Consider the following 22,299-nt stretch of genomic DNA (forward strand, 5'->3'; position numbering starts at 1 on the left):
GAGATTTGACAATAGCTCTAATCATTGTGCTTGTTGCATTTTAATATGGTTTTGGGAATGTACTGGACTAAGCATGTCCTGTAAATTACTCAGCCAAAAGTTTAGTCAAATTATTTTCTTCATTCTATACTTACTGGAGAAGACTGATTGGGAGAAAGGGGTGGAAATTATCAAGTGCATCTCCCTGCAGGTTTGTTGGCAGAGAGGATGCCAAGTCAGTATTGGATGATGAGGCAGAGGCTCTGTTTGACTGGCCAAAGATGGCAGTGCCTTCTGAACCTGCACTGTACAAAGACACAGAGCTGGAGGACTTGGAAATGGGCTGAGAGGACAAGTGGTGGCCTGATTCTGCAAGAAAAAGGTGGTGATGAAGGTCAGATAGCACCCATATCTTCTTAATATACAAATGTTTTCATGCTGAGTGTAAAGTTAGTTGAGTCCAGGTAAAGTCTCAAGTCTGTTTGATCATTGCCATATGACGGTTTATCACATTACTTTTTATTTTCAAAGCTGTAATATTAGTGTTTTTTACCTCCAAGTCCTTTCAAATAATAATTAAATGTTCATGGAACGCAGATTTTGCCTTGTTACTTAAGTCAAATTTTACAATCTTCAGCTCTGCAAAACATTGTCCTACGTATAAAAATAACAGTGTTTTAAGTCTAGCAAACACATATAGCTACATACCTTTACGTTCTTTGTCCTCCTGCAGTCTGTTAAGGGCTCCTTTGTATATCATGACTTGAGCTCTCTCCAAGTCGGCAAGAGACACAGTCTGTTTGATGGGACAGGGCCTGACTGCCCACTTCACCATGCTCTGCACCACATACTGCAGCACTGATCTCAGCTCAGCACTTTCATCCCATTGTTTAGTGCTGGCCTTAGCCTGGTCAGGGTTTGGGCTGCAAACAGGACTCACTGAGGGATTGGGAGGATCATGTTTAGGCACGAGAAGCAAATCTGATAGCTTCTCACAGCTAAAAATGACAGTCAGGGATTTCAAACCTCCAATGAGAAGGTATGAGACTCTAACTGCTCTCAGTTCAAGTGCAAAGATATCCATTTTGGAGCTTTGAGATGTTTGGGGAGGCTGAGCTAGACAGGTCAACTCCTGAGGGTCAGAGATCTTGGTGGCATCTTTGGTCGAGGACGGTGATGTAAACAGGTCCGTCTCAACCTTCTGCTCCTTAAACCTTTTCTTCTCTTCTTCTGTCAACCATCTTATATCATCTGTTAGTTCTTCATCCAGACAACATTGTGTTTCACCGTCTTTCATGTTCTCTTCAGAGTATTTCCTCCTGGGAGGTGGATAAGCCCCCAGCCACCCCTGCTCCTCCAGCAGCCCCATCAAATAAATCAGATCTAACAGCACCGTTGGTTTGAGGCCTCCAAGGCGGGTGACATCGCAGCAGGATATGTCACAGGGCTCCAGAGAGATGATCGGCATGTCGCTGGGTGACCAAGAATTCATGGAGCTTAGTTATTGGGAAGGATGGGAAGAACCCACAGATACAGCATGGAGTGACACCAGGACGGATTCAACAGGGATTAATGGATTTAAGAATGAAGAGGAAGAAGCAAGAAGAAAGTAAGATCAGGGGGGTAAATGATGAAAGTAAAGTAAAAATGTTTGACAAATTACAACGAGAATGAAAAATAAACACTAACAGAAAGGAATTAGAGTCATACACATGCTGAAAGGACCAAGACAAGAAAAATTGTTTCATGGAAGTTAATGAGAATCATCTTTTAGGAAAGATATGTAAAGACATTTTATCGTGAGCTAGTGGGCATGTGAATTCATTTTTTGTAATACCTGACAGAGAGGTCGGCTTCCTCCCACTGAAGCTTGGCCAGAGAGCTTCCCTCTTTCAGGACACCGAGCAGAATGGCTCTTCTCCCACTGGGCTTGTGCAGACACACACCTCCAGCACGGACACCACTGTCCACTCCACCAATCACAGCCAGTACTGGCCACACTTCAGTGCAAAGAGCGGCCAGTTTGGCTTCCGACAGAGACCGACGGTGTGGCAGCAGTTCCCTTGTGTCATCACCGGCCAGGTCTTTGTCTCTATCATTCTCTTCCCTCTCAGTGTGTGCGGGACTGAGGCCTGTAGGAGAATGTCAGACGGTGAGAATCAAACAAAGAGAAGTTTCTCTTTATAAAATATGCCTTTGAAGTACATGTTAAAAAACATTTATGAGTTTTCCTTTAGTATCGATACACAACTACTGGATCCTTTGTAACACTCAAAACAGTTGCGCTGAATAACTCTTAGTAACCAGCTGTTTCTTTCATTTTTGTGTTTATTTCTTGGTTTGTTGTTGCTGGATTTTGATTGACACTTAATTTTAGTTTCACATTGTTGAAAGATCATCTGAAACAAACCGTTCAAAAAGAAAATTAAACTGTGCACTTTATGGTGAACACTGTGAGGACAAATACAAAAAGTTTTACAAAAACCAAGAATACATAAAAATTATACCAGAGAGGCCTGTCAAAATATCAGGGGAGGTGAATCTACGATTAGTAATTGAACACAATCTCTCTGGTCATTCAGCAAAAGTTAACACATACTGGAAAATCTTCTTGCATTGCTTCTCAGAGATTTTTGGGAAGTGTTGGGCAGTTCATCCATTTATAGCCATTATTGGAGCAATAAGATGCTTATCAATTGCAAATATGTGCAAAAATAAAATGTCTGTTTTGTTTGAAATAGTTAAGGCAAAAAAGTTAATCTTGTAAGTGTGGAAAATGGACTGTTTGCCTGCTACGTTCAGAGTTAAGTGAAATGCCAAACACACTACATTTCAAAAGACTGAGATTTTACAATGAAGATAGAGTAGGTGATCTGGGACTCTACTGAAACTATTACAGACTACTACTAATGCATTGTTTTTTTTCTCTTAGGTTTCTTACTATGCATATACACTTTTAGAATTTCTAGAGAAAAACTGCATTGTATTTCATCTAAATATGAGTGTAGCCATTGTTGTTAACAAAGATGTGCTTTTTATTTTTTTTATTTCTTGTTTGTATTCCTGTCATGCTCTTACATACAAACATACATACATATTCAAAAGTTATATTTATGCAGTTAGTAGCGTTAGATCTGACGTCAGCTTGGGGAAGGCAGTTTGTTTGAGTATTTAAGAGTATAGTATTTATTATATATTATAGTTTGCCAGGTTTATACTTATGGTTGCACAACTAAGCAATTCAAAGCAACAGGGCACAAACTGCCACAATGACCTGTAAAAGTTAGCCTTAATAGTCTCAGAATGTATGTACAGTATGTAAACTGCTCTCTCCTCCTAGATATCTGCTCTCTCCTTGAAAAAGTGTATCTGTACTTAACGGGTGCAAAATAAGAACAAAGTTTTATAATGAAGGGGTGCTACTATAGTCTAGGAGTTAAAATGCAGACTCCCTGGTTTCCTGTAATAATCTTTATCTCATAAAGTCAAATATTGCTCCAAAAACAACGATTAAAAAAAGTGTTCTAGTATAGCAAACATGTTTAAAAATGATTGATTTGTAAAATACTGTTGGCAACACAAGTGTTTTGCTAGTGCCTGCAGAGCTCTGCAAACTTAATCTTCTGGTTTCAAAAACATCCATAAACTTATATTTGACATCAAAATCCTTTCCATTATTTTGATAACAGTACCTAATCTAACTTGAAAATACATTAGATGAAGATATTATATTTTTCTTTGCTAATAATGCTTTTAAAATGACTAATACTTAACCAAGGCCTGTTTAAATTAGAGCAGGCTAAAAATACCACTGTAACGGAGTGCGTGTCTGACCTGGATTGAAGCCTCCTGAGTCGTCCTCTCTCAGTAGGGGACCAATGAGCTCCAGGTGGCTGTGAATATGCTGGTTAATATGTGGGGACCACTGGTCACACTGATGGAGCCTTCGTAAGAGATGTACTGTGGACTCCAGCAGCACGGTGGTCTGAGGGCTGCAGAGCGGCTCTCCAGGAAGTAGATTACTGGGCATGCCCCTCATCTGGAGGTCACGCAGTGCCACCTGTTAGGATTACAGAGTTAGTTTACAAATTACTAGACAGAAGACATATCTAGTAGTAATGTTGCCTCACAGTGTGAGGTCATTTTACTGTATGGGCAGCTGTCCATGTTCCTGGAGCACTGACTAGTACTTGGTACTAGTGTGGCCTGTAGCGCCACATGTATCATATTGTCCAAAAGAATGTGGCAATGTATAATTAAAATAGAGTGCAAAGTACATCAAGCACCTTCTCTCCAGGATTACTGCTGTAGAACAGGACACAGGGGTACAGTTCATTGGCAACCACACCTTCAAATGCCAACTTCGGCTCCTAAAAGACAAACACAGATGAAGAATAAAGAAGAACACAAGTGGCAATTTGAGTACAACCCTTGAATACTAACTCTGAATGTTTAATCAAACCTTGTCATTCTTGGCAAATGATACAGTATGAGCCTCCATGTCCAGGATGCAGGTGATGGTGTCACCCTGGGTGAAGGAGGGAAGTGTGCGGACCAGTTCCCCTCCGTGGTACAGGTTGCCACTATAGGCACGATACAGCCACATGTCAGTAGTGGTGTGGTGGTTATGATCTCTAATTGGCCAGCGTGAAACGCCAATACATGTGCCCTCATTGCCTCTGTTTTCTTTGGTAATGTAGAACTATGGAGAGAGGTTGGATACATATCAGGTTATTGAAGACTTCTTAGCACAGGGTAGTCCAATCTGGTCAGTAAACAGTAAATATAGATTAACTGTTTGTACTAACTTGTTGTAATGCAGATATTAGGATTTACCTTCCATATGAAACAGCCAGATGTAATGGCCGTGGTTGCCAAGCCATAGCCTTTCCCCCCTGAACCATGGGAGAGGATGTTCCCACTCTCCAGAGAACAGCAAATTAGCTTGTGTGGGTCAAAGGAAAACTCTCCAATGGGAATACATTCATCGTAGCTGCCAGGATTCTGCCAAACAATGTGTTGGATACACATTTAAGCATTGTACACTATAACAAAAAACATACATTTCAAAGTGAAATACTAGTGGAATAATGTAAAGAAAAATACAAACATACATGATATAACAGTCTGCAGTCTTACTAGGGGCAGTGAATGATTCACTCAACATGGAAAGACAAATATGGCCTTAAAATTACAAATACCACTATATCCACAAAATCAAAATCCTGTTACTGTTGTAAGAAAATAATTAGTAAGTGACTGAAAGTCCCACTGTAAATGAATTATCACTTAGTAGAGAATTTAATTTTCAAATGATAATTATACTGTTGTTACTCTTGGAGTTGTAGTTTGACATTAAATAAATGTACTTGTATTTTTCTGTCCTCTCCCACTTCCAATCCCACCCCACCATGGACAACAGGCCCATCTGTTCCATCAAGTAGTCCCGCTGTTTTCGGATCCACTACTGCCAGGAGTGCACTTCACTTCTCCATAAACATGGCATTTTCTCTTGGATTACTGCATTCCTTTGCTATTTTCAGACAGTAATAAAAGCTAATAGCTTTTCTTTCTGATATTGCTGTCAGGCATGTGGTTGGCTGGTAGTTTGGAAAGTTTGATAGAATAGTGAATACACTGACATGTAATCTAATGTTTTGAACACAAATCTGAGAATCATTTATGCAAGTACACTGCATGCATGCAGTCACTACTTACAATTACTTCTGCAGATGAAAGCAATGGATACATGAAAAAGTAAAATAACATCCATATTTTTCATATAGGAGACTGGTGATTTATTTATTTATTTTTTTGGCTAATTAATGTTGATCCAGTTGTAAAGTTTTCAAGGCAGCAGATCAAAGGCTACAATGTGAATAATAATGTGCACCTTATTAATTCAAGACTTGGCATGAAACTGTAAGTGAAAATATATCGTCTATATAACAGCGTTATACAGTAAGAGTATATTACTATATATATGTATTACTAATTTAATAGTACTGTTTTACCCCTGTGGATTTTTCAGCTGTCTCTTCGTGGTTCCTCTCAGCTAGTGGTTCCTCCCACATATAAACAGACAAGAGCTGAAAAAGTTGTTTAACAATCTATGAAAAAACAGGAAAAAGGGTGAAAATTAGTGGATAATTCCTTCATCATCATTTTTACAGTATGTATGTCAACTCAAACATTTCATGGCAGTTTGTATTTCAGAATGAATGCATTCATGTCTTCTTGAGCTACTTGCATGTTGCATTTATATGTTTACATCATACCTCTTCAATCTGGATGGGCTCAGAACAAGCAGGTAACAGTCTTTCCAAAAGATGAAAGGCCAAAAGCTTAGTGCGGAGGTTCTGGAAGCGTGGAGATCCTAAAAAGAAGATGGTCGTAGCACGAATTAAAAAGAACACAGCTGAAGTGCCAAGCAGTGCAAGGAATATCAATACTAATTTTAATATATTTATAAACTCCCTTACCTAAAGAGCACTTGTGTGAAATTATGGCCATGAGTGGATCAATCCATTTGACAAAAGTAGAAAGTCTTTTCATTACTCTTAATGACAGTACACGCCTCAGAAACACCAAGAAATCTGCAAGCTGAGATTCAACCACTTTGCTGTTCTCGACACCTAAAACAACAAAACAGAAGGAGCTAGTTTCATCGTACTGTTTAGTTGCATAACATTTAATTACAAAAAAAGAATAAATGTCGTTTACTATATCCAAATTTGCCACACCAACTAGATTTGTGCTCTTGCTGTTGCACTCCAGATCTGTTCTCTCAGCTGTTCCTCTCTCTGCTATCTGTTGTTGATGGAAGTTGTACAGGATGTTTTGAAGCTGCTCACACATCACCTCCATTAGAGCGTGGGATACATCTACAGGCAGCGATTCCTCACAGGAGCTGAGAGCACAGGGTAATTTGTTATGCAAATGCAACAGTGGCAGAAACAAAAAATAAGGCAAACAATAGTATCAGAAGTCTTGCACGCCTCGTTCATAGCTGTTTACAGTCTCATAATTCATACCTTGCTGCCACAGTCAATATCTGAAGCAGGCGGGCACAAGCTAGTCTCACGGCCCCACTCAGTAACATGGATCCAGATGCTGTGGCTGCAAACCAGCCCTGATTCACCAGTGCACAGCTGTTGTTGGTCAGCATGGACAAGATTTCCAGGATGCCACATTTGATGATCAGCACTAGATCCACGGGTTGGTAACAGAAATTCAGTGCAAACATTGTGGCTAGTAGAAGGTGCTGGCAGGAACCTGAGTATGACAGAGACAGCATGGCCAATGTAGACAAGCTAAAATGTAAACTAAAGCAAAAATAACCACAGGGCAGCAGTAAAATTGTGTTCAAGTGAAATTCTACTTGGTTAAACAGAGGCGGACCACAATAATGAACGCACCTGGCTGTTCTCGTTCAAGTAGGACTCTCTGTTTGAGGACACGCACCACCTGCTGGTAGAAGGTGTGGGCTGCAGATTGCAGCTCTCTTTGTGTATCCAAAGAAGCCGAATGCGTGCCACACTGGATTGAGATGAGAAAGAATGCAGATAAATAGCATTGTAATGAAGAAAAACATGAACATCCAGTATTTCTCCTCTCTCCTTCTGGGTTGGATTAATAATTCATCCCTTCTTTCCATCTTTACTTAACATAAACATTGTGTCAGTATGATTATTAGATGTACCATGTAATGCTGAGTTTCATATTGAGCTCCAGTGTGAGAGCCAATAATTTGTGTTCCCAAGGCAAAGCATCCAGACAGGAACTGGAGCTGCACAGACTCCAACAACGCAGGACACCGAGGGGACACTGTAGATCCACTGCTCTTTTCCTCCATCTTGGACAGGAAGGCGGACATCTGACAAAAGGCCTCTAGACGCATCTGACCAGAACAAAGCAATAGTGAGCTGTTAGTTAAGGCTTTGAAATTTACTCACAGAACACTGCTATGGGTTGTATTTCAACCACACATGTTCAGCAGCACATGCAGAGTAGTAGGTCTTGGGAGCACGGCCTGTGTGGGCATTTCCAAGTACACGTGTTATTTTGGTTCATGTAGGTGCAGCAGTGAAGCATACAAAAGGGCTGCCTGAAGTTGAGTACAAACTGGATGACAACACAGCAGTAGTGCGAGGCTTTTCCAGAAAATTCTAATATTTCAAGTGTGCAGAGCAGCACAACCTTTCAAGCAAAAATATAAAATGTTACTTTGATTCAAAAGAAAGTTGGAAAGGAGAGTAATGACACAGAGGATTGATGAGCTGCTATAATACACCTCCAACATAAACAACAGTATAATGTGTCATAGCGAGGCAGTCTGATGCATGCGGTATTGAATGTGGTTACTTGTTAAATGCTTAGTATCATTCGCAGGTGATTTATTAAGGGTAAATATAGTAGACGGCTGTGTGCAATGGCTCTGAGCTCTGGCACGTAACCTTTTAAACAAGAATCTGCAGATTTATCAACATATGTGTCCTGCTACTTTCAAATGGTTGCTGGTTTGTTTTTTAAATGAAGGAGAAGCTTTTTACACATTATATAGCAGACGTGGAAATCAGCTATTGAAAGAATGGCTTAGTGTAATGTATAGATCAATGCGGATTGCTTTACCGACATCCCTGCTTCAGACACAGTCAACGTTTTTTATGTCGATTTAAACTAATTTAGTGTCTGGACAATGATCAAAATGATTTATTACATTTTAGCATCATTCCATCATTGCTGTGCTTTTTCTCCACCAAAACGAGGTAGAATAGGATGGATGCAAGTCTGAGATATTGAGTCTTAGTGCAGTCTAAGATATACTTTGTATTGAAACCGTAACAAGTCACTTTGCACCGCCTTATTTGAATAAACCTCCCACCGGTTTGCACACTGTGCTGTCTTTGGCACCAAAATACCACACAGATGCACAGAGAACTTCAAGGACAGGAAATTACAAAATTGTTTGCTTGTTATCATTATGTTATATATGTTATATAAAAGAAACACAATCACCTCAGCCCGCTGTTGCTGTTGAAGAATGGCAAAAGTAATGGCCCTCGGATCTGCGTGACTGCAGCTCTGTCCACCAGGCAGTGTTGGTGAGGAGGATGGTAACTGAATCAGGCTTCCACAGACAAAGTGGAACACCTGGTTAAGAATGGGCAAAGTGTTGTTGCCGTAGTGCGACATAGTGGTGGTTGGGCTGATACACTGCCGCAGGCGATCCCAAGCATCCTTCATAATCCCCAAAGAGCACAGAGGTAAGCCTAGAGCAAAAGAGACCAAAAGAATAAAGGCCAGTATTGATTCAGTCAACTCATTCAGTGTCTATTTTTGGATGAAGACAATAAAACAAATTTCAAAAGACATCATTTAACATCTAAACAAGTTGCGCTCAGAGCAGGGAATTTCCAGTAAGATACTGTGAACCATAGACTGTAGGTTGTGAACCCATATTTTCCCCAATTTTTCAAATCTGTCTGAAAAAATACTCAGTTGCCCATATTAACTTTATTTTCTGTAATCATTGATTCTTTTCATAATGTTTGAAAGTAACTCTACAGACATTGTTTAAACACATAAAAACCCATCATTTTGTGTCAATATTACATATTTAGAAGATTTTTTCATGGTCTTACTATCCTTTTAGCCTTAAAATAGCTTACATGTCACTCTACATATTTATTTCTAGTGCAGGTCTATGAAGTCCCTAACTCTTTACCCTCTGCGTGTCAAGCACACCAGCTCACCTATGGCTCTTCACTCTCTGCATCTCAAGCACACCAGTTCATCTATGACTCCTCTCAAACACTGCAAAACTACTCTATGCCACACAATGACAAGCATGAAACCCAGGCTGTCTGAACCCATGTTTTTGAGTCACACCAAAGTTTCATGGCAGAAATGCTCAGTCTTGGCCTTTACTGTTCACTAAGTGCTTTTATAGCATATATAAAACATCATACCAACATAATAAAAGCATTAAAAAAAACATAATTTTCATCAGAGGAAGTCTTCAAGACAACTCATCCAATTGCAGTTTTAATCCCAAGTGTTTATTTTATGTAAAAATGTATTCCAAGGTTTTCCAGAAATCAAGATGACGCTTCAGTAGTCCGAGTTAAGGGTTTTATTATGATATTCCCTGTTTGTATCATGTAACACTTAACTATAACTCAGCACAGGGACACTGTCTAGTAAAAATATATGTATGAGACATATTTAAGAGTAGAACTTCGTCACTTACCCATTTTATTCTTGGAAGTTCCGGACGAGTTCTTGGGCTGTTCAGACTAAATAAACATGAACAGTATATTAATACTAATACTGAACTGTACGAATAAATATTGGTACAGCACATGGCTTACCTGTTTTCGTCCATTAATAGGCACTGTAAAGGATTCTGTTGATGATTTTCTGAAAGAGAGATGATACAGATAGTTACACAAAACACAGCTGCACTGAAAGCCGAACAAACGCATGCCATATAACACAAACTCTACCTTGATTCAGTGTTCACAGCCTGGCTATTCTCCTTCTCGTTGGGTTCTACCCAAGCAGGCCTGACCCCCAGCAGGAGGAAGAGACATCGGGACACCACCAGATGGCAGGCAGCAGGGAAAGACAAGTTTTCCTCAGATTCCCTGTGCTTCTCCCACTGCTGTTTGGGATCCGGCTCTCTCTCTGGGCTGACAGGGCTCTCCATGCTGCTGGGGAGGGTGGAAGTACCGAAAGACTCGTACACTGTCACATTCTGCTGTACTTGCATGGCTTCACGGGTGGCCATGAATGATTCAAGGACCTCTGCAGAGACAGGAAAGACACTGAGAGAGTCAGGTGTGGTGTGACGATGATGATTTGTGTGTGTATTTTAAGTCTGCCTATAGGCATTAAGATATTAAAAAAAAATATATGAAATATACATTTCTAACCTGACAGGTACATACGACTGTTGCCAAATCTGTCCTCGTCTCCACCCTCTTCCTGGTTGTGGTTTGCTGTAGGAGATGGAGGCACCTGCACCTCCCGGCTGCACTGACCTCCTGATTGCTGCTCGTGATCCTTTCCCACCTGCTCTCCTGAGGTGCTTGGCTCTTGTCTGTCCACATCAGGACTTTGAGGGGACTGAGAGATCTGCAATTTAAAGAAACATGTTAAAAACACCTCTGTTTTCTTCTAATGAGATTTATCAGGTAATGTTCAAGTTCTATGATTTTAAAATAAATGAAGGAAAAAAATGGAACAACTGTTAATATTAATGCATCTAAGCACAATTATACTGTAGTATAGAAAAAAATGGCTACATTTTTTAAGTTACTTTGTATCACTTATAAATGCTCAACTTTATTTAAAACAACAAGTACTAAATATATTTGATTATAATGTTAGGTGGTGTAGTTTTAGTAATTGTACCTGTTTGGCTGCTGCCTGCACCTGTGACATCCTGGGAGAGTTTTTAAGGGCCAACAGAGTGCTTCGGATTTTATAAACTGTTTCATAGACATCAAACAGCACCTCGCAGGGCTCATATCTATCTCAATAGAGCAGATAAATACAGTAGATTATTAGCATTATTCCACACTATAATTGATAATACATTTATACTCTATTCACATAATTCCAAAAATGATGAAACGTCAACATATTAGTAGCCCTCTCAGTGAATATTAGTAGTCTCCAAGCAAGGTGTTTCCGTAAATACAGTGTTTGTGTTACTGACCTGTCCTGCCAGCAGGCTTCATTCTGCAGTCCAGTGTGTTTCAGGAGAGCGGCCAGACTGCAGCGACAGACAATCTGCAGCAGACAATCACCTGAAGAGCCTCCGCTCTCCCATTCTGCTCTCACAGAAAACAACACAGCCGAATTACAACAAATGAAAAATACACAGCCGACTGACAAGAATTAGGAAATGAATCTGTGATGTACACGATTTTCATAATCCACAGGTGTATATTTACAATGCAAAATTTCTAACACTGGCATGCAGTCATTCACATAAACAGACACATGATAGCCAAGTACCTTTGGTGTGAGCGTACTCCTCCATCTTCCACCATAGGCTAGCTGCCGGTCCTCTGGAGGATCCCAGTGCCAGTTCAAGCAAAGTTCTGGTTTCTTCCGTCAGATTCAGCTCTGCTAGTCTGGCATCACTACTGCCCAGCAGCACTACCTCAGTCAGCCATGCCATGCTAGATTCTAGAGGACAAAACATCACATATAGTCTAAGTAAAAACTATACATTCCGTGAAGATTAATACAGGCTAGATCTTTAGTTAAATAATGCTGGTATCTTTAATTTGTCCTCATGATTTAAGATGTGCACTATGCAAAATAAGCTGGCAAACTCTCCAGTATCAAACACCCGATAGAACAAAAAATACATATAAAACATTCCCCTCCAGTCATTGATATTGTCTGTAACATCATGTTAATTACATGTCTCTAATGTAACTAACAAACTGTTTTCATAATTAGTGTTACCAGAGTACAGAAACACTAAACACTGCATTCAGTTGGCATCTATTTACGCACCATTTGGACATGTGAAAGCCTGGACAGCATGCAATATGTTTTCCTACCCAGCTGTTCAAAGTCCATCTCGAGACCATTCCTGAGGAGGACATTTGATAGCCAGATCTCTGACGCTTTCTCCTGGAGTGAGGGCAGTGGGCCTTGCAGCATACCACCAAGGCAGCGGCCGACTGCCAACGCAACAGAACGTTCCAGGTCCAACAGCCAAACCCATCTGCACTCCTCCTCCTGCTGCTGCTGCTGTCCAACGCTTGTGTTTTCATCATTTTTATCTATAAGATAGATCACTTGTGATTGTTAAACTCATCTATATGTTCTGATGTAACGGTGACAACTGTGCAGGAACCAATAATAATAACACTAATTCAGGATAAAGGGTCACTGAACTGACCTGAACAGGCTTTCTGAGCCTCTATTCCTAGTTCTTGTTCCTCAAGTAAGACCGTCTCTGGAAGCAACCTGTTGAAACTGTTGAGGTGCTCCAACAAGGCCAGTAAATGGCTCAGGAGAGGTTGAACCATACCCAGGGGCAGCAGCAGCAAGGAGTATATGACCTGGCACAGCAGGCTGCCAGCCACTGAATTGTACAACACCACTGGGACAAGGAGTGAGATAAGTGAGAGGCATTATAGCGACTGATAAAAATAACTGAAGGGAGAAATACACATTAATAATAGATACAGAAGCATAGAGACTAAAGTAGAGATTAAAGATTAAATCATGGATTTTAAAATCCATTTCTTAAGAGTGAAATGTATACAGGCTTGTCATCTAATATGCTGACAACTCAGAGTTGACTGACCCAGATGTGCATTTTATGGCTCAAATCTATGGACCTGATGTTGTAATTAACTAAACATTTAAACAAAGTAAATAAGTATTAACTACTACACCCTGTAGTATAATTACTACTAGAATTAGTAGTACAAAAGATTTAATCTGTCCTTCCATTGATCATCAAATAATTAAGAGAATATTAACAGGGAAGTAATTTCCATCGCAATTTGTGAGTATGATCAGTGTATTGAACTTATATCAAGAACAACAAAAACATATTTAAGAAAGTGGAGAAATTAGATTTAAATAAAACACACTTCTAAAACATATCATTATTCTTACTGTGCAGCTTTTTGATAATTTGTTTGTCGTGGGAAGACTCCTTCAGCAGTTTAGTTGATCTCCTCAGTGTCTCAGCTGCGCAGGGAAGCAGCAGGTAAAGATGCTCGCGGAGTAGTGCAACGCTGCTGTCGTCCTACACATCAGAAAATACATAACAGATATGCAGCTATATCACTAAGAACACTGGTTAAAATATTACGTCTGAACAAATACAGCAAACCCTGGGCTCGTGGTAAAATACTTGGCTTAAACACGCATGACTTGTCAGGACAAGACTACTGTGTGCACAGAAACATTCACAAATGTGTGGTTCCAGGCAGTTATTTCTGTAAAACTGCGTATTTTTGTTCACACACTGCACATTTCCGATTGTGTTTAAGTGATTTCCTTTATTTACCTCGGGGCTTGAGTGGATGTAGCAATGAGCGAGCAGGTGTTTGTGAAGTCCAGACAGCAACTGGTGGAAGTGAGACGGAGGATCAGTTTGTCCCTGACCATCACCACATAGCTGCTTGTCACTGTTTTTCTCCAGTTCCCCAAACTGTTGCTCCTGTATGAACGCACAAAAAAAAAAAACAGACAACACGTAGAGCGGCTAGAAGTTACTCTAAATTAATGGTACAATGTGATGTAAAAAACATCTTGCGAATATAAACACAAATCCATTTTTATACAACAACAGAGAGCTGTAAGAACAGTAAACAGAAGTACTTATCAATGACATCTAACCCACAATTTACTAGAATAAAACCCCTAAAATTCAGAGACATCACAGAATATAAAGCCAAAAGTTAATTTGAAAGTTGTTTAAAATGAGAGAAAATATGATTTGAAAGAAAGTATGGAAACTAGAGTAAAAAATACATTTCTGTTTTATGCAGTGAAGTCACAGAACAGCAGTTGTGAGGATCTTAAAATGAAATGTATGGCAAGTTTACATAGATAGAAAAAAATATCAATCAACCCACAGTCTACAGAAAACAATCCTTCTCCTAAGTTGTGTTGCTATAATGTTCTGTTTAAAATGACGTACTTGCTTTTAATTCTTGCTTATGCCAAATTGTGTAGCTACTTACAGACCTAAGTATTTTTTTAAAAAGATCATTAAACAAATCTTCAAATCGAATGCACAAATAAACATGAGGTCCTCTGTTCCGTACCGTGTAAAAGCCGATGCTAAGAAGCAGGGTTCTCAGCAGCACCTCTGCTAAATGCAGAGGATCATAGGCCTCAACAGAGCTAGATGAAGAGGGTGGCCGGACGGACAAAGCGGGTGTCAGTGGATGTCCCAGAGCCGTCACCTCTCCAAAATTGCTGTAACCAAGTAGAGAAGCTACATGGCTCTGATCTTGAAGACTGCTGAGGACCATATCTAACTGCAGACGCTATGTTGACACAGATGAGAGAAGAAGAGAGGATTGTCTAGAATGTAGAGGTAACCACAAACATCTCTGCAGAGGAGCAATAGCAATTTCACAGTTACATGTTTTCACAACATTCAAGCAGTCTTCAACACATATTGTCTAGCAACACTCCAAGTCGGCACTGTGACTTCAACAAACACTGTTTTCTAGCTCTATGCAGCCATCCGTTTTCAAGCCAGCTATCTGGATCACAGTCATCGTTACATTAGGAAGGACAAGCAGGAAAACTCAAAACCTTTTTGAAGTAGTTGAAATGTAACAGTTGAAGCATGTCCTGCATTTAACACCTTCTATATAAACTATACTATATATTTAACATTGTGGGACAAATACATCTGGACATTATACACAACAATGCTGTAATAGCTACCTACACACCTGTCCTTTGGAAAGAACATTCAAACTCTGAGGGCCCTGAGGAAGGAGGGAGAGGAGCAGTTCTGTTCTTTCCCTGAGTGGAGGCAGCAGCAGGGACGCACCAATGGACAGTGTGTTCAAAACTGCCTGAGGACCAGAAGAAATGCCAACACAACACAAAATACACATGGGATCCAGGGTTTGTATTCACTGCAAGCAATAACTAGAATGAAAGTAACACTCAGGCTCTAAAAGCCCCTTCAACACTTTGATTTAGCCACATTACAGGATTTACACAGATGAACTGAAACATCATGACCACTCCTGATTTATATGGTCATTCCCATGTCATTAAAACAGCTTGTGTGCCATTAAAACAAGCTGAGGCATGGACTAAGACACTTGAAAGTGCCCTGTTGTATCTGGCACCTAAACATTAGCAAAAGATCCTTCAAGTCTTGTAAGTTGCAAACCACTGCAGATTACACTTGTTCTAGCACATTCACTAGCATTAATGCAGTTAATGCTTTTTCCCCACTTCAGACCGCTTACTGCAGGTACTCACCACTGCTTACCAGGAGCATCCTACAAGCATTTCCATTTCAGAGATGTTCTGACCTGTCTGTCCATAATTATGTGACTCCTGTCAAAGCTGTTCACCTGCAAATTTACCTCATTTGCACCAACCTTCATTATGAGAAATGGCTGTTTATTATCAAGACCTTACAGGATAACTGACATTATTCAGTTCACCTGTGAGTTGTCATAATGTTTTGGTTCATCGGTGTATCATCTTGGTTCTCACACCACCTTTGATTCCAATTGCTATATGTGACCGTAAGTATATTACAAAAATAATTAGTTTACTTGTTGTATGGAATCTGGCATGTTGGTGTCTATGAGCCTGAAGAGCAGGTTTCTCAGGGGCCTGCCCTGAGCACCCAGCACCATGGCACCGGTGCCCCCTGCATGGGCCAAGGACAAGTGGATGGACAGCAGCTTCATGCACAGCAAAAGAAAATGATGGTGGTCCCTGAGGAGCAGATACACACAGTATCAGAAACATGGGTCAAGTGGACAGTAGGGAATGTGTGTGTGGAAGTCAGTTTCATTAGTGGTGAAGATTTTTTACATGTAAATCTATGTCAAATATCTTTAGAAAAAGAAATAATAAAACCTTGTGGGTACTGAGAATGTTATTGTAATGTAAATGTATGCACAAGATAATTTCATACCTTTTACATAAGAATGGAGCAGGGGGAGTGTCGTTACTGATGCCATCACAGTAACTTTCTAGGAAGTTGCGTAAGTAGGTGAATGTACTTTCCTCCAAGTCAACACAAAAGGGCCTGTGCCATGCTACCAGTTGCCTGGGAAAAAAAAGCACAAATGTGACAGAACTAAAAGGAAATCTTCTGCAATTACACATAGAATAGTACGGAACGACATAGAATATCTTTCACAATAGCAAATAAACATAACCACTATAAAAAAAAAAAAACACTGAAGCACATTTTCTTAAGTTGAGCTGAGCTGAGGGTAGCTCAGCGTAAGAAAATGTGTACTAACTTTGTTTCAAATGGGACTGAAGCTTTACCTGTCAGTTGGCACTGCAGTCCAAGCCAGACTGTGAGAGGTGCCAGCAGTGATTTGCTGGATCGAGACACCCTCTAGACCAAGCACTTTCTTGGGTTTGGTAATTGGTGTAGAAGTGTGCCCTTGCCCACACTGGCCCATAGTGTTGTTCCCCCATGCATACACTTCATTCTCTGACAACAGGAGAACACCATGTGTTGTAGTCACAATACATTTTTACATTTTCATTGAAATCACATTAAATAAAATAATAAAAAAAAGATTTACAAAGCAAGATAATTAAGTTTTGTTTACATATATACAACTAATCCAAGTGACCAACTATTAATCGCTGAACATATCTTACCATGGGACAGAGCCAAACAGTGGCTATCGCCACATGAGATATCAATGATCTTGGTGATACTGAGGTCTTCTATGAATCTGGGCCTTAGAGAGGTTGTTTCAGAAGAGCCACATCCTAAACATGATCCACAGCCCCATGCAAATACCTAAAGATATAACAAAAATCTTGAAGTTATTGACAAAATTGACAAAAATACCAATTACATCCTTCTTAACCTCCCTATCTTCCTTTGTATACCAGCCAAACTTGTACTTATGGTCTAATCAAATACAGCCTCATTATTTAGAATGAACATGTGCCGATAGAGAGTGAGAATGGTATTCAGAAAAAGTTAAAGTTAGTATAAGGTTGGTTTTACATTTACACATTTTTCTCTGCTTTTTCTCAGCAGATCAGTTTTCCACAAGACAATCGGTTTGGCAAACACAGCAGATATCACCTCTGTCGTACATTGTTCTAGTCATTTAGTACTAGCCTTGACTTTGAAAGTCCATATCTAACCCAGAACACAGCATCTCACCTGTCCTGCAGAGGTAAGGGCTAGAGATGACTGGCTGCCAGCACACACTTTCCTGATGATAAATCCATGTAGGGCCTCTACGACCTTGGGGCGATACACACGATTGGTGTCTCCATGACCCAGTTTACCTGCAAAGATGAGTCAGATCAAAGAACCTGCATTGGTTTGCAGCAGCTCAAAAAAATTATGTTATGAAAAGACACAAATGATATTATTATGGTACTGTGCAATAGACGAAAACATTGTGTGTGTTATTGCTGTGAAGGCCATCAGATTTTCTGCTCAAGCAAATTTTTATACACTGAATGAAAACCAGTTTATAGCACTCCTGATGTGTTTAAGTCAAACTGTACATCATCTGTAGACTCACCATTGTCCCCTCCTCCAAAGGACCACACAGTACGTCCGTCCTGTGCCACAGCGATAGTGTGAGAGCTGCCACAGGCCACCTGCCCTACACCACTGATATCCTTCACTAGTGTAGGCACGTTGCGACTCTGGCTGTCACTGTGACCTGAGCCAAATGAAAACACATGGCAACAGAGGTTGTTGCTCACATACCACTATGATGATTTTACTTTGAAATTACTGATGAGAATGAAGGCGTGTACCAAGTCTGCCAAAGTCTCCTTCTCCCCATGTATAAAGCTCTCCATCATTAGTCACAGCAGCACTGTGTCTGTATCCAGCAGACACACAAACAACAACCTGTAAAAGATGCCATTACATATCAACATTTATGTTAAATCGCATGGTTTTTAATGGAAAAAAAATATATGACCAAGCTACATTTGCTATAATTTTTTTTTTCCCTAACAAGTCGCATTTCCTGCAAGCTTACCTTGCCTAACAGCGGTCCTTGTATGATTTTGGGGTATTTCTGTGTGGCACTGTTGCCATGGCCCAGTTTCCCATATTCTCCATCACCCCAGCTGAAAACCTGAAAGAAATATTTAGAAAATGTTATGATTCATCTACAGAGGAAACACAAGTGTGTGAAAAGCAGTTAAGTGTAAATCACAACTCCCACGCGCTGTAGTTGATTTGGTTTTTCTAGACAAACTCTAAAAGTAAATAGTGGGAAAGCTCTGCTTAAGCGTAAGATATCACAGGAACAGAGTAGGACTGCCATAACTGTCAAACTTAAAACATACACTTGATTGGTCTAAAACCTTCGAGATATGTAATAATAATATTTTAACTTCTCACCTCTCCTTCTACAGTGATAGCCAAAGTGTGACCGTCAGAGCCCTTGGAGGAGGACACTTTCTTCATGTTCCTATGTGGCTCCAGCACAAGTTTCTTAGGCATGGACTGATTGTTGGAGTCCCCCAGGCCCAGACGGCCATAGCTGCCTTTTCCACATGCTTTCACTGAACCATCCGCAGATACTGAGAAAGTGCAGTACTGGCCTGCCTCAATCTGAAAGAAGGACAAAGTGGACATTAGGGACTTTAGAGGGGTGATGTAAAGTGGCAGAGTAAGATCACTGAAATTATACATTCACTAAATATGCAGTATACAGCATAGGTGAGTACAACCCTGTGGAAATTGTATGACCTTAGAGTAATTGCAACAGTATGGATTTTGCTCTTATTTAAAAATATAATGAAAGAGTGTGAATACTTTACATCCATCTTTATTTTTGATGACAGATTCAGTCTTCCTTAACATGGAGGATACCTGTGTTGCATGTATTTCTGGAGAAATGTTCTGTCATTCTTCAGCTGCTCTTTGATGGAGGGGTTGTGCTGCTCTACCGTTCCCACTGTGTTCTACTTGATTCAGGTTAGACAACATACTTGTCCAGGTCATATTTTCCCCTTTTTCTTCTTTAGAAGCTCTTTTGTGATTTTGGCAGTGTGCCTCGGCTCCTCATGATGTTGGAATATCCATCTCCTTTCACACTTCAGCAGACTGGAAGTCATCTTATCAGCCCATATTTTGGTGTATTTATATTATTTTTTCAATCATCACAAGTTTTCTAACTCAGATTTCCATTATTACAAGTATATTCACTTCTGCTACATAGAGTTTCTACTTCGGGGCCTGTATTTTCAGTGCAGTTTTTCAAAAGTATTTGTGTTTGGTTGCTCATAAGAGGAAATGCTCTGTTCGTCAATTGATAATGCAATTATTGACATGTGATTTAATTTTTAGTCATTTGACATTTAAGTGATACAGCATAAGGGTCTGTTGTATAATGTATATATGTGGTTCTGGCATGCTTTCAATTTTCTAAACCTACAACTGTTTATAGAAGGCAAATACCACAGATAGCAGTCATATCAGCACTGGAATTTTAAGCTGTTTAGAGGTGAATTATGTCTTGTAGAGTAGATACAGTTTTTGAAACCCAGAGGATGATGAGTAGGCCTCATAATGCCAAAAAACTATTCTGAGACCACTTTAAAAAAGCCATAAGTCTGCTAAGCCCTAAGGCATATGAGAGCTGCATTATTATCACCACAAAAGTACAGATTATAAAGACATGGGCCAGATTGATGCTGGCATTACAGGTTATACTTAAAGGAGGAGTATACAATTTTAATCCAATACACCTTTTGTCAAATTATGAAACTATCTCCCCAGTCTGCTAGCTCTCTGTTCTGAGTGTGCGCTGAAAAGAAGCTGGTGTTTGCACACAGCCCTGGCTCTGTAAATGTGGAGTAAAACAGGCAAAGTGCCCCAGAACAATCCACTCAGTGCTACTCCAACATGTTATGTGCATGTGAATGCATTAGTGCATGTTTGGGCTTGTGCATAGGAATGGTGGAGAGGGGAGCGGGAGCAAGGGGGCGATAAATCTGGTATATGCTATTTAAATGACAAACTTTCTACAGATTCATAGACTGGAAGTTTTAATAATAATGATACAAACAAGCAGCTGAAACAATGCTAAAAGACAACAAAAAAATTCTGATAGCAATGAGTACAAGTAGTAGCTAAGACCTAACCTTCCACCAAGTTGACAAACATGGTTTTGCTTTTAAGATAAATGTATTCAGATAGCACTGAAATATAATAATTTGCAAAGTGCACATTTTATTCCAAAAATGTAAATGTTAATATAAATCACAACATGGAATTAAACAGAAAAAATAAATAATAAATGTGTAAAATGAGAAATGTGACACCCATGGCTCATGTTGAGTGTACCCTCGTGTGCAGCCATACCATCTGAGCATCGCTGAAGCCCTGCGTCAGCTTTGGCAGCAGGATTTTTTCCAGAGTTCCTTCTGCCAGCTGATGGCTGCTGTTGCTGCCCCACACATACACCATGACTGTGTCGCTCTCTGTACCAGGAGCAGCTGCATCCGTGCTGCAGGAGCACAGGCAGTAGGATGCTAGGTTACAGATCTGTCACGAATGAAAGAGGATGAGGTCCCTCAAGTCAGTTACTGAGAAGCATTTAAGAGTTCCTATTAGTGTCAATATAAATGTCACTGAGCTCTTCCTCACCTCCTCAAACAAGCAGAGAGCTGCCTGGGAGAGCCGACAAAGTCCATCTGCATCTTTCTTAAGCACCTGAGTATTGACAGCATCCCCACGGAAACCCTGTGAAAAAAATCATTTACATTAATTCTTGATAATTGTGTGTTTTCAGTACAGCATTAAGCTCAATGTGTATAGCATTAGATCTTGGATTTACAGAAAATCAACTTTAGTACATTTATAGTTTGCTATTTTAAGTACCTATTATTTCTCAACCAGACGTACATATCAGAACAAGAAAAGCTTCTCTTCTCAAAAACCGTGGCATGCCACAGCATGATCAGACAAGTAATGAAGTCAAGAAAGAAATGGAGGCAACAATGTAGCTCTTTGTAGATGTACTAGTTAGAGGAGAAAGCAGAAGGCTGTGCTCCACTTTTTCCTCTCACCACAAAAATACCTAAATTCTGCTTCAAACTCTGATCCGTCAGGAGTTTTATAGCTTATGTGCAGGATGTTATTAGCAGGTACAAATTTATGTAAATTAAGAAAAGTGTCACACTGTGCCATCTGAACATGATTCATGATATGTACAGTTTAATGAAATTGTTGGCAATAGCCATCACTGGTTGTCATTTGGACAGAAATATTGCAAAGCTGATTAGCCTGCTAAAGGGTGACTCAATACGCATATCTAGAGAGGACAGGAAGACTGACTCAATCTTAATCCTTATCTGCACACTAATGCATCACTCTGAGCTTCACATGAGGCTGTTCAGATGTAAAAAGGGCAGTCTAGAGAGAAGGGTGCTGCAGTGAAGAGCCATTTTCCTCACATACAGAAAATGGGTCTTTTTTTTACTAGTATGCTAATCAAAAATTCTGTAAATTGTCACATATGAATGCACTGCTGCTGCACATATATTCATGCAAAATTAACAAAGTGACAAGGGGAGCACAACAAAGACACAGACGAATGCAATGCA

General features: G+C 40.0%; 1 protein-coding gene across 9 annotated transcripts in view; it reads right to left on the bottom strand.

Moving 5' to 3' along the window:
* Positions 1–22,299, bottom strand: part of LOC111575636 (probable E3 ubiquitin-protein ligase HERC1) — a 47,582-nt gene that overhangs the window by 20,590 nt on the left and 4,693 nt on the right. For 8 of the 9 annotated variants that reach the window (XM_023280880.3, XM_023280884.3, XM_023280882.3 and 5 more), the window contains exons 3-41: positions 21,341–21,436; positions 21,056–21,238; positions 19,088–19,300; positions 18,720–18,818; positions 18,490–18,586; positions 18,249–18,392; positions 17,879–18,006; positions 17,359–17,503; positions 17,014–17,185; positions 16,652–16,786; positions 16,284–16,449; positions 15,438–15,563; positions 14,796–15,020; positions 14,033–14,185; positions 13,636–13,768; positions 12,908–13,111; positions 12,564–12,788; positions 12,007–12,180; positions 11,705–11,819; positions 11,398–11,515; positions 10,917–11,118; positions 10,488–10,788; positions 10,353–10,401; positions 10,232–10,277; positions 8,998–9,251; positions 7,682–7,879; positions 7,398–7,518; positions 7,014–7,254; positions 6,723–6,889; positions 6,462–6,614; positions 6,258–6,355; positions 5,994–6,089; positions 4,816–4,983; positions 4,442–4,681; positions 4,266–4,349; positions 3,814–4,039; positions 1,817–2,111; positions 688–1,475; positions 135–348 (exon numbers count right to left, since the gene is read on the bottom strand). In XM_023280880.3, coding sequence (XP_023136648.2) covers positions 135–348; positions 688–1,475; positions 1,817–2,111; positions 3,814–4,039; positions 4,266–4,349; positions 4,442–4,681; positions 4,816–4,983; positions 5,994–6,089; positions 6,258–6,355; positions 6,462–6,614; positions 6,723–6,889; positions 7,014–7,254; positions 7,398–7,518; positions 7,682–7,879; positions 8,998–9,251; positions 10,232–10,277; positions 10,353–10,401; positions 10,488–10,788; positions 10,917–11,118; positions 11,398–11,515; positions 11,705–11,819; positions 12,007–12,180; positions 12,564–12,788; positions 12,908–13,111; positions 13,636–13,768; positions 14,033–14,185; positions 14,796–15,020; positions 15,438–15,563; positions 16,284–16,449; positions 16,652–16,786; positions 17,014–17,185; positions 17,359–17,503; positions 17,879–18,006; positions 18,249–18,392; positions 18,490–18,586; positions 18,720–18,818; positions 19,088–19,300; positions 21,056–21,238; positions 21,341–21,436 — 6,992 coding nt within the window. The remainder of the gene's footprint in view (positions 1–134; positions 349–687; positions 1,476–1,816; positions 2,112–3,813; positions 4,040–4,265; positions 4,350–4,441; positions 4,682–4,815; positions 4,984–5,993; positions 6,090–6,257; positions 6,356–6,461; positions 6,615–6,722; positions 6,890–7,013; positions 7,255–7,397; positions 7,519–7,681; positions 7,880–8,997; positions 9,252–10,231; positions 10,278–10,352; positions 10,402–10,487; positions 10,789–10,916; positions 11,119–11,397; positions 11,516–11,704; positions 11,820–12,006; positions 12,181–12,563; positions 12,789–12,907; positions 13,112–13,635; positions 13,769–14,032; positions 14,186–14,795; positions 15,021–15,437; positions 15,564–16,283; positions 16,450–16,651; positions 16,787–17,013; positions 17,186–17,358; positions 17,504–17,878; positions 18,007–18,248; positions 18,393–18,489; positions 18,587–18,719; positions 18,819–19,087; positions 19,301–21,055; positions 21,239–21,340; positions 21,437–22,299) is intronic. The other variant, XM_023280883.3, reaches the window with a different exon arrangement.

This window comes from Amphiprion ocellaris, chromosome 17 (assembly GCF_022539595.1).
Source record: "Amphiprion ocellaris isolate individual 3 ecotype Okinawa chromosome 17, ASM2253959v1, whole genome shotgun sequence".
Classification (NCBI taxonomy): Eukaryota; Metazoa; Chordata; class Actinopteri; family Pomacentridae; genus Amphiprion; species Amphiprion ocellaris.